The 12236-nt window shown below is 40.4% G+C and overlaps 2 protein-coding genes across 5 annotated transcripts in view; one reads left to right on the forward strand and one right to left on the reverse strand.

Annotated features, from left to right (window-relative positions):
* Window positions 1–2002: 2002 nt before the first annotated feature.
* On the reverse strand, window positions 2003–8117 carry MORN2 (MORN repeat containing 2). The gene is made up of 7 exons (XM_030857880.2): window positions 8096–8117; window positions 7565–7879; window positions 7182–7313; window positions 5026–5076; window positions 4492–4598; window positions 3630–3766; window positions 2003–2234 (listed from the first exon to the last, which is right to left on the reverse strand). Exons 1-7 carry the CDS (start codon window positions 8115–8117, stop codon window positions 2132–2134), a joined length of 867 nt encoding a protein of 288 aa, XP_030713740.2. The 3' UTR covers window positions 2003–2131.
* The window catches only part of DHX57 (DExH-box helicase 57), a 56911-nt gene continuing 52000 nt past the window's right edge, over window positions 7326–12236 (forward strand). The window contains exons 1-2 of one of the 4 annotated variants that reach the window (XM_060309264.2): window positions 7379–7410; window positions 9699–9738. The gene's annotated coding sequence lies outside the window, so the exon portion shown is untranslated. The other 3 variants (XM_030857870.2, XM_030857869.2, XM_060309265.2) reach the window with 3 other exon arrangements.

Raw genomic sequence — 12236 nt, forward strand, 5'->3', positions numbered from 1 at the left:
AATTTTCTTGGGTGCATACTTAGGAATTGCTGGGACATATGGTAATTTTATGTCAATTTTTTTTCTTTAAAGATTTATTTATTCATTTTATATTTTATTATTGCTGCGTTGGGTCTTTGTTGCTGCACACGGGCTTTCTCTGGTTGCGGTGAGCGGGGGCTACTCTTCGTTGCAGCGTGTGGTCTTCACATCGTGGTGGCTTCTCTTGTTGCAGAGCACGGGCTCTCGGCACGCAGGCTTCAGTAGTTGTGGCACGCGGGCTTCAGTAGTTGTGGCTCGCAGGCTCTAGAGCGCAGGCTCAGTAGTTGTGGTGCCCGGGCTTTGTTGCTCCACGGCATGTGGGATCTTCCCGGACCAGGGCTTGAACCTGTGTCTGCTGCATTGGCAGGCAGATTCTTAACCACTGCACCACCAGGGAAGTCCTATGTCAACTTTTTGAGAAACTGTTTTCCTCAGCAGCTGTACCATTTTTCATTCCCACCAGAAATATTTGGGGTTTCCAATTTCTCCACATCCTTGCCAATCTCTGTTATTATGTCTTTTTAAATATAGCCATCCTAGAGATTGGGAAGTGGTATTTTTTTTTAATATTTATTTATTTGGTTGTGCCAGGTCTTAGTTGTGGCAGGCAGGCTCCTTAGTTGTGGCACATGGGCTCCTTAGTTGTGGTAGGCAGGCTCCTTTGTTGTGCCATGTGCACTCTTAGTTGCAGCATGCACATGGGATCTAGTTCTCTGACCAGGGATCGAACCCAAGCCCCCTGCATTCGGAGCACAGAGTCTTAACCACTACGCCACCAGGGAAGTCCTGGGAAGTGGTATCTTATTGTGGGTTTAATTTGCATTTCCCTAAAGAGTAATAATGTTGAACATCTTTCGTTTGCTTATCAGACATTTGTATATCTTCTCTGAAGAAATGTCTATGCAAATCCTTTGTCCATATTTAAACTGGGTTGTCTTTTTATTTATATATATTTATATATGAGTTCTGTATACTGAAAACTAAACCTTTACCAGATATATGATTTGCAAATGTTTTCTCCTATTCTGTGGATTGTTCTTTCATTTTCTTGATAGTTTCCTTTAACACACAGATATACTTTTTTTTTTTTTTTTTTTTTTTTTGCGGTATGCGGGCCTCTCACTGTTGTGGCCTCTCCCGTTGTGGAGCACAGGCTCGGGATGAGCAGGCTCAGCGGCCATGGTTCACGGGCGTAGCCGCTCCATGGCATGTGGGATCTTCCTGGACCGGGGCACGAACCCGTGTCCCCTGCATCGGCAGGCGGACTCTCAACCACTGCACCACCAGGGAAGCCCTACTTATATATATATATATATATATATATATATATATATATATATATATATATATGTACATTTATTTTATTTTTGGCTGCGTTGGGTCTTCATTGCTGCGCGTGGGCTTTCTCTGGTTGAGGAAGCGGGGGTTACTCTTCGTTGCGGTGCGCGGGCTTCTCATCGCAGTGGCTTCTCTTGCTGCGGAGCACGGGCTCTAGGCGCGCGGGCTTCAGTAGTTGTGGCTCACGGGCTCTAGAGCACAGGCTCAGTAGTTGGGGTGCACGAGCTTAGCTGCTCCGCGGCATGTGGGATTTTCCCAGACCAGGGCTCAAACCCTTGTTCCTTGCGTTGGCAGGTGGATTCTTAACCACTGCACTACTAGGGAAGCCCAGATATACTTTTTAAAGATGACAAAACTCAGGCACAGGATTGGAAATTGACTTTGTCAAGATCTGCATAGTTTTTCTTAAAATAAGCAAACTCTCAATTGAATCACGTTAATTTCTTTTCTTTCTTTATCCCCCCCCCCCTTTTTTGGCCACACCGTGTGGCATGCAGGATCTTAGTTCCCAGACCAGGTATTGAACCTGTGCCCCCTGCAGTGGAAGCACGGAGTCTTAACCACTGGACCGCCAAGGCAGTCCCTACATAATTTATTTTAAACTAATTATAAGATGATCAAAAGAAAGTTCAAAAAAGCATAAATGAGTGATGGTTTTATTGGCAAAATTACAATATATAGGTAGTGTATGAAGTTACTGCAGATGACATTTAGCTGTTTTCCTTACAACTAAAAGCTGCAATTACCACATTAAAACTTCAATGCAGAATATCTACATGTGGAGCTTTAGCCTCAGGCCTGGAGCAGCTGTGAAATGAAAGTTACCACACCATTCGAGTCCGTGGATATCAGTGTATTGTCCTTCACCTTCCACCCTGCAATAGTAAAAAATAAGTGTGTTCATTAACCAAGACCAAAACTTTATGGTCCAGATATGATTGTCCAGTATATTATATACTATGTCTGAAGAATTATATCTTTCCATTATCAAATTTTGTTCTAAAACCTGACATCCTGCTTTCACATCCTACAAACAAAAAAAGAAATTACTATTCCAAACAAATATTGTCATTATACAAATTTTGGTGTCTAAGATTTTAGGATTACATATGCTTAGTTTAGACCAAAACAGTCAAAAAAGTTTATATTGGTTATCTGGCTTAATTAGTTCATTCATTTATTCAACCAATGTTTATTGACCTTCAACTATGTTTGAGGTGCTATGCTCTATGCTGGTGTTTTCTGGACTCTTCAGAGTGGTGAAAATGCACTTCACATAACCAAACAGACCTTTATCCCATGGGTTAGAGTTTTCTCCCTTTATTAACATCAGTGGGAAAAGTTTACATGTTGTCATCATAGACTTGGCATCAGAATAGGTGAACACTTTCTACCCTCCTCAATATGTATCAACCACTTCATAAAAATTAGGTTGCATTTTCAATTCTGGAAATAATAAAGGAGTAGTTATAAATGAACCATGAACCTCTGGATGACACGGCATGGTATTTGGTGTGAGGATTAAGCTTGGGAAGATACATGGTGGAGGGTAGGGGTAGGGATTTGGAGGAAGGTGGTCAAAAGGTACAAACTTCCAGTTACAAGATAAATAAAGTACTAGGGATGTGATGTACAACATGATAAATATAATTAACACTGCTGTATGTTATATGTAAAAGTTGTTAAGAGAGAAAATCCTTAGTTCTCATCACAAGGAAAAATATTTTTTTCTTTTTCTTTTATTTTGTGTCAATGTGAGATGATGAATGTTCACTAAATTTATTGTGGTAATCACTTCATGATGTATGTAAGTCGAATCATTATGCTGTATACCTTGAATTTGTACAGCGGTGTATGCCAATTATATCTCAAACTGGAAGAAAAAATAAAATTTAAAACTAAAAAAAAAAGTTTATCAAGATATTTCAAGTGAAAATAATTTTTGGCCTAAATATTCTCAATAATTGCAACAAGCTTTCCATTTCCAATATGACTGCAAAAAGTTCTATAGGAACAGAAGTCAAGAGGAAATAAATGAAAAGTCTAATAGATTATCACCAAGAACGATATTTTCTTTTGGAGGCTCATGATGGCCTTAGCCTCTCTTATAACATTTTTTTCCCCAACATATAACCCAAATTTTCCAAAATATATTATAAATATATTTTAACTAAATACATTACAAAAGAAATTTAGCATTAACTAAGTTTTTAAGCGAATGTGCCTGAAAAGACTTTTAGAACTACAATGACATTTTATTTTAAACTTACCTATTTTCATTGAAATTTCCAGTGTACTTTGCCCCAGTTGGGAATGTATAAGTCCCCAGTCCATGAAACATATTGTCCTTAAAGTTTCCTTCATATACTGCTCCTGAAAAATGCTCAAGTCTTCCAAAACCATTCATCTGTTTGTAACAAAGGAAATTACCTCAGTAACTAATCTTCAGTTCCCTAGAACATTTCAAAAATGTACACATATGTCTATCATCTACTTTGTTATTATTTAATCTATCATTGTATCATCCTTTATTTTCACAAAAATAAGATAACATTTTATCACAGTCCTTTGTATGTATCTTTCTGTGAAGCTCACCAAGTCAATGTTTCTGATCTGGGGCACTTGAACATCTTGGGGGTCCATGATGATAATAACAGGAGTCCTCAAGATACCTTGACTATATCAAAAAGCTTAAAGGACAACCAGTTTAGTTAGCCCAGAAATGGCACAAAGAAGTTGTTAAGAACAAAAATTTGTATTCAGGCAGACCTGAGAACACATTTTTGTTTCATCACTTACTAGCTGGGCAAGAAATCTGAGCCTGATTTCCCTCAATTGTAAAATAGGAACATTAATGGTATCTGACTCATGAGGCTGCTATGAGGATTCAATGAGAAAAGTATGTAATGAGTTCACTTTCCTCAATGAATAGGAAATAAGAAAGATGATAATGATGATAATTAGCTCTCTGCCTGAGTTTAATACTATTCTTATGTTCATATATGTTAAATATAATCATTTTTTATTTTTATTGCATGGTCTACTCGTATGTGTTTTTTGATTAATGGTGAAATGCCTGGAATCATTTAACCAATAGAGTTACTTATCCACTGCTCAAAACAACAATAATACCTTGTCATCTTTCCAGCTTCCTGTGTAGACAATCCCATTAGGAGTGGTATGAATACCTATGCCATTTCTCTCAAATATTCCAGAAGATGTTCTTGTACAATCCCCATCTAAACAAGAGAGAAATACTGAAGATTATAAAAGGGAACCCTGTTTGACTAAGTAATAAAATATTTATGTTCAGGTTTAATCAGAACTGCATCCCCTATGGGTCTCTTTGGCTTCCTAGCACTGAAATTGATGAGACCAGAGATGAGGAGCTCTGTGGACCAATGTCTTGTAATCATTGACACTCAAGGGCCCAGAAGATTGACATATGGCTATGGCCCTCCCATAGCTTTCCAAGGCACACTGTCTATACTTAACATTAGAGTTTAGATTTAAAATCTGTTCCTCCATTAGTATTTCTATGTTATTTTATTTAATGGAGTTAATATCTCAGTAGTAGTTTTATAAAGTGTAACAGTCTCAGTTTTGTACCCTTAATCTACTTAATTTTAGTCTGTATAGAAAAAAGTAATTGAAATGTATGCTTACCATACTTGTCTCCATTTGGAAATATAAAGTTTATCTTAAATACTTCTGGAGCTGTTTTAAAAGATTTCAGAAAAGTCACATAAGCTTAAATATTTTTACATCATAAGACCTATAACATATTTGCTTTAAGAGCTAACCAAATAGACTCACTTCGTATGATCACAAGCATATCATGATTACATGGCATTTCCATAGTCTAGTGTAGGGTCCTGGGGAAATAAATGATTTTGTCTAGATGATCAATTTTTACTTGTTTATTATAACAGCTTTATTAATATATAATTCACATACCACCAAAGTTACCCTTTAAAAGTATACAAAATTCATTTTTTAGCATACTCAGAGTTGTGTAACTGTCACCACAATCTAATTTTTCAATATTTTAATCACCCCCAAAAGAAATCCTGTACATATTAGCAGTTACTCTCCATTACCCTAAAACTCACCCAACCCCTGGCAGCCACTAATCTACTCTCTGTCTCTATGTACTGGTGTATTCTAGATAGTTCATAGAAATGGAATCATACAATATGTGGTCCTTTGTGATTAGCTTCTTTTACTTAGCTTCAAGGTTCATCCATGTTGTAGCATGTATCAGTATTTCACCACTTTTTATTGCCGAATAGTCCATGCTACAAAAATAACGCATTTTGTTTATCTATTCATCGGTTGATGGCCAGTTGGGTTGTTTCCAGTTTTGGCTGTTATGAATAATGCTATGAACATTCATGTATAATTTTTTGTGTGGACATATGTTTTTATTTCTCTTGGGTACATGATCTATTGATTGTCCCACAGAGGTAAGGTAGAGTGAGCAATCTCTGATCTGGCAGTGGAAGGAAATAGAAAATAAAGAAAGACAGTAAGTGAGAAGGGGTGGGGGAGGGAGTGGGGTCCAAACAGAATGAGATTGGAATGGAGACCAGGTGAAAAAGGGACAAAGACAACCGCAGGCCTGGGGGGTGGGGGAGGGGTGGAATCGATGCCTCAGGGCCCTGGGACATTTAGTGGACTAAAACATTAGCAACTAATTTTTGCCAATACTGAAGAAAACGTATGTGAAGATAAGTAAACTATAACTTCTAGGACAATAGTCTACTAGAATGTTACTCAAAGTGTGGCCATCCATTAGAATCATCTGGGATGCTTTACAAGTTCCTACGCCCTTCCACACTGCTGAATCAGAATCTCTGTGGATGGGACAAGAGAACTGATCTTTTTAATTGAAAAATTAATGAGTGCCAGTTGAGAAAGGCTGGAAGCTCATCCCCTCTGAGGAAACAGAGTTAATAACACAATAGGCAGAAGACTTAAACATCATCAGAGAGAAAGGGAGGGTATAGCAGCCTTGAGACAGGAGCAGATGCTTATGAAAAAATAATTAGCAATCTAGGAAATGAATAATGTAATTGTTGAAATAAACCTCTTTAGAAGGGCTGAATAGCAGAATGAATACCGTTGAAAAGTAAATTAGTGAACTGGAACACAAGGTTGAAAATTTTTCCTGGAAAGAGGCATAAAGGAAAACAGATATCACCTGACAAGGCCTTTCATATCTCCCCTCACCCCCAGTCTCCTCCAGGAGCCCCCAGGAGGTCTATCCCTAATGTAGTACTTAGGGCCCTATTAAAATAACGCTTTTGTGCCGGAGTCCCTTCTCACACTCCACTCCTCTGGGTCAGGATCACGGATTAGTTAAATCTCTTTTCCCACCCTAGTGTCCAGCTCAGTGCTTAGTACTAACTGGTAGGAACTGAAAGTTTAGTGAATGAGTGGCACTTGGGAAGCATTCGCTAAAGGCTTACTAAACGTGATCATACAAGAAACCGAACTATTTCAATTGCCCTTAAATGGTTCCACATCCGAAACTTTGGGACTGTTAGAGCTAGAGGGAGGGAACCAGAGAGATCGAGACTGGCAACAGAGAGGAAACTGAAACCAGAGACGTTGGCACTTCCCTAAGGTGTCACAACAGCGAATCGACGGCCGAATGAGAGCTAGAATCCAGGTCTCCAGATTCCCACAGCACGGGTTCTCCGCGCCCCCATCCCACCACGCTCAGGAAATATGTCACACCTGTACCGGAGTTGCCAGGGGCCGGCTCCGGCTCAGTGCGAGCTCTACTTAAAGGGGCGTTGGGAGGATGGGACACTCACTTGACAAAGGGGTGCTGGAGAGATTTTCTGGACTCTGCGATTCCCCCTGGGCCGCCAGCTCTGTGGCCTGGAGGGAAGGAAACAGTAGCTCAGCGCAGACTGCGACTTGGTTGCTAGGGCGACCAGGCACCTCTCACCCGGAAGCGAATAGGCAAAGGCCCGAGGTTGAGCGAATCAGAAGGCGCCAGGGCTGGGCCGCTGCAGCTGGGCCGCTGCGGAGCCGCTCCAGGTGAGATCCCGGTGGGCGCCGCGTCCTAACAGACGCCACGGGAAGCAGCGCTGCGAGCCTGGGGCGGCCTCCCCTGCCGCGTATGAGGGATGTATTACCGTGTGCGTGGTCTGCGCGTCGCCCCAGTAGTCAGTGTGCGGACCCTTCTACCAACTCCCTATCCCGGAGTGGTCAGGGTCTGAGGCGCCTCCCGGCCCGGTGGGATACAGCCTGTCTGGCAGGGGCCGGTGAGTCTGGAGCATTAGGATCCCAGGCCCTGAGACCGGGCCTGGCGGGGGTCGGCAGCTGAGGCTGTCCACGCTCAGGCTGGAGGCGGGGGGAGCTGAATTCAGGCTCGGAGCCGGATAAAGGGTGGGATTGGAGGGCTCAGGTTTCGTTTCCTGTCTCTGTCTCCATCTCCACTGGGTGGCTATCTGGGGAGAGGATTTGCTGCGATGTATGCTGGAAGAAAGGTACCAGGTCTGGGTATCTGCAAGGAGCTGGATATATGGGGTGAGTCAGAGATTTGCCTGGGAGGGGAATGGTTTGTGGTCAGTTTTCAGCGCCCAGCTTGGTGATTCTGTTCCTGGGAGCCAAACTTGGATATTAAACAAAGGATACTCTTCCAGCCAAACTTAGGTTCCTGTGTCCACGGTGAACAAAGATTGTTGGAATCTTCCCAGATTTTGGCGTCTTGTGGGCCTACCTGGCCGGGAAGAAACTGCCATTCCCAGGGCTAGCTAATTAACAATTAACCTGTGAACACGCCTTTCATATGCAAAACAACCAGTCCTGCATCCTTACTTCCAACCACCTCCTTTGTCTAACCACCAAGCTAGTAGTTCCCCTGCCCTAAATCAGTCTGGGGCCAGGTACCTTATGCCTCAGCGTCTGTGGGAATTACTCAAACTAGCCAATCCTAAACTGATTACCCTGCCCTGCCTCGCCTTTCCCGTGGAAAACCCAAGAAAGGCTACAGTCTATGCCTTACTCTTGTTCCTTTCTGCCTCCTCCTGACACTGGTGCTTCCCCCTGTGGCCCACCGTGGCATGGCATGCCTCTCCTTTCTAGGGGAGTTGTAAGTAACATTAAACTTTTCTTTCAGTGGTATTGATCTCTCTGTGTCAGCACTCAGTCACCTTTACAAATTAAGACCCAGGCATAAATCAAGGGGGGGGGGCTGGCTTAACAGTGAGTTTTGTTTTTTTGTTTTGTTTTCTTGTTTTATTTATTTATTTAGCTGCGTCGGGTCTTAGTTGTGGCACGCGGGATATTTCGTTGCAGTGCGCGGGGTCAGTAGTTGTGGCACGTGGGCTTAGTTGCCCCATGGCATGTGGGATCTTAGTTCCCTGATCAGGGATTGAACCCATGTGCCTTGCACTGGAAGGTGGATTCTTAATCACTGGACCACCAGGGAAGTCCCAACACTAAGTTTTGAATTGAAGATACAAAGTACATGTTTGGGGGGTAAGAGGGAAATATGGGGGAAAGAATTTCATCTTTGGAGTTGAATGGATTGTTTCAAACCCTGGCTCCAGACTTTGCTTCTATAGTTGGCGACATTAGGCAAGTCATGTAATTTATCTGTTCTCTAGTTTCCTCCGCTATAAAATATAGAAAATAATATTTAACTTATAGGAGTTTTAGAGAAGTAAATGAAAAATCTTACCTTTCCCCTCAATGCAGACTTGTATTTCCAACTATTAATACCTTCTACATATCTCCATTTGAATATCTAGAAGACATCTCAAATGTAACATTCATTCTGAACTTGTGACACTCCCTGTATCTTTTCCTCCCCACTTATTCCCATTTTGATCACATGGCTGAGCACAGGACCCCTATTCACCTAGTTAATCTAGGCCCTAAAATCTTACAGTAATTCTAGACACTTCTTTCTCATACCTTGCATCTAATTGATCTACTGTTAAAATACATTGAGAATCTATGGCCACTTTTCAGCTCCACTTGCTCCCACCCTAGTCCATCTCACTGTGGTTTTTTTGTTTGTTTTGTTTTTTATCTCCAGACTGAACAACTGCAGTAGTTTCTAACTGGCCTCCTGATTCTCCTCACCTCCCTAAAGACTTTATTCTTCACAAAACAGCTAGAGTAATTTTTTTTTTTTTACTTTTTTTCTAGATAATTTTAATCTGAAGTTTTAAAAAATTTTTATTTTCTATTGGAGTATATTTGATTGACAAATATATTTGATGTTGTGTTAGTTTCAGGTGTACAGCAAAGTGATTCAGTTATATATATATATATATGCATGTATCTATTCTTTTTCAAATTCTTTTCCCATTTAGGTTATTACAGGATATTGAGCAGAGTTCTCTGTGCTATACAGTAAGTCCTTGTTGGTTACCTATTTTATCTTATTTTATTTTTTAAAGATTTTATTGATACGGACCATTTTTAAAGTCTTTATTGAATTTGTTACAATATCGCTTCTGTTTTATGTTTTGGTTTTTTGGCTGCGAGGCATGTGAGATCTTAGCTCCCCAACCAGGGATTGAACCCACGCCCCCTGCATTGGAAGGTGAAGTCTCAACCACTGGACCGCCGGGAAGTCCCTGGTTATCTATTTTAAATATAGCAGTGTGTATATGTCAATCCCAAGCTCCCAGTCTATCCCTCCCCCCCACCCTTCCCTCATGGTAACCGTAAGTTTGTTCTCTAAGTCTGCAATGTTCTCTAAGTCTGTGAGTCTGTTTCTATTTTGTAAATAAGTTCATTTGTATCTTTTTTTTTTTAAGATTCCGCATATAAGCCATATAATATATTTGTCTTTCTCTGTCTGACTTACTTCACTTAGTATGATAATCTCCAGGTCCATCCATGTTGCTGCAAATGGCATTATTTCATTCATTCTTTCTTTATTTTTAAATATTTATTTATTTATTTATTTTGCTGCGCTGGATCTTAGTTGTAGCACATGGGATCTTCGTTGCAGCATGTGAGATCTTTAGCTGTGACATGTGGGCTCTTAGTTGCAGCATGCAGGATCTAGTTCCCTGACCAGGGATCGAACTCAGGCCCCCTGTGTTAGGAGCACGGAGTCTTAACCACTGGACCACCAGGGGAGTCCCCTACATTATTTCATTCTTTTTAATGGCTGAGTAATATTCCATTATGTGTACCACATCTTCTTTATCCATTCATCTGTCGATAGACATTTAAGTTGCTTTCATGTCTTGGCTATCGTAAACAGTGCTGCAGTGAACATTGGGGTGCCTGTATCCTTTCTAACCATGTTTTTCTATGGATATATGCCCAGGAGTGGAATTGCGGGATCATATGGTAGCTCTATTTTTAGTTTTTTAAGGAACCTCCATGCTGTTCTCCATAGTGGCTCTACCAATTTACATTCCCACCAACAGTGTAGGAGGGTTCCCTTTTTAGAGTAATTGTTTTAAAACCTAAGTCAGTCGTACCAAGCTTTTGCTTCTGCTCTCTAGTGACTTTCTATTATATTTAGAATAAAATTCAAAGTTCTTCCCAGGACCTACATGGCCATCTACTTTCTGACCTCATCTCGTTTGCTCACTATATTGCAGACCCACCAGACTCCTTACTCTTCATCCAGCCCAGTGCATTGAAGATGTTCTGGACTTGGCCCCTTTTCACCTACTATTGCTTCTGCTTACAATGTACTTTTCACAAATATTTCATGACTCATTTTCTGAATGTTCAGGTGTCTGCTCAATATGACCTCAGAAAGATGACCGCTCTAACTCAACCGCTCTATCTAAAATAGCACTCTCAGAGTTTTTTATTTTCTTCGTAGCACTTAACTGATATTATGTATTTCGTTATTGTCTGTCTTACTCTGTAGAAGATAAGCTTCATGAGGCAGGAATTTTTGTTGTCTTTGCTGTTATATCCCTAGGACTTGGCACATAATAAGTGCTTAATAAATATTTGTGGAATGAATAAATAAATGAATGAATCTCCATTCTCACATCAGTCATTTATTCAACCTTCAACCATTCTTCAAATACATATTGAATTTCTTCTATATGCCAGACACTGTGTTAGAGGTACATTGGTAATCAAAATAGACATAATCCTTGCCTTCAGAGAGCTTTTGGGGAGGCGGGAAGATAAACATAAAAGAAACAATAAATATGAATAATTATGAAGGATTTTGAAGAAAGGACTATCAAGAGACCTAGTTTAATTTCTACATGTTTGTGAATTTTCCAGATATTTCCCTGCTTTTGATTTCAGATTTCATTCCACTGTGGTTGCAAAACATACTTTGTATCATTTCTGTCTTTTAAAATTTATTGAGGTTTTTTTTTATAGCCTAACATATAGTCTGTCCTGGAAAAGTTTCCTTATATACATAAGGAAAATGTATATTTTTATTGGGTAGAGTGTTCTATAGATGTCTCTTAGGTCTAGTTGGTTTATACTGTGTTTCAAGTCTTCTATTTCTTTATTGATCTTCTGTCTACAGTAAGTCCCCTACATATGAACCTTCAAGTTGTGAAGTTTCAAAGATGTGAACATGTGTTTGCATGTCCAATCACATAAGTTAGCTCATGTGTCTGGCAAACATCGTCACGTGTGCATCCTCTACAAGTAGTTGTGCTTTTGTGTACTTTATAGTACAGTACTGTATAGAGTACAGTAGTACAGTATCTTTATTTCAAGCCCAGGATGTCCAGGAGCAAGCGTAAAAGCAGCAGTATATAGCCGATTGTGTTAGTTGGGTACCTAGGCTAACTTTGTTGGACTTAGGAACAAATTGGACTTACGAATGAGCTCTCAGAACAGAACTCGTTCGTACGTAGGGGACTTACAGTAGTTGTTCTTTACCATTGTTGAAAGTGGGTATT

This window comes from Globicephala melas, chromosome 12 (assembly GCF_963455315.2).
Source record: "Globicephala melas chromosome 12, mGloMel1.2, whole genome shotgun sequence".
NCBI lineage: Eukaryota > Metazoa > Chordata > Mammalia > Artiodactyla > Delphinidae > Globicephala > Globicephala melas.

Excerpts from the sequence above, each read along its gene's own strand:
- MORN2 (XM_030857880.2), bottom strand. The coding sequence starts at position 8,117 with ATGGCAGTTTCTTCCCGGCCAG. Across the intron at positions 7,880-8,095 it reads GGCAGTTTCTTCCCGGCCAG|ATACCCAGACCTGGTACCTT; the intron begins GTAGGCCCACAA and ends AGCTCCTTGCAG. Across the intron at positions 4,599-5,025 it reads TCCAAATGGAGACAAGTATG|ATGGGGATTGTACAAGAACA; the intron begins GTAAGCATACAT and ends TCTCTTGTTTAG.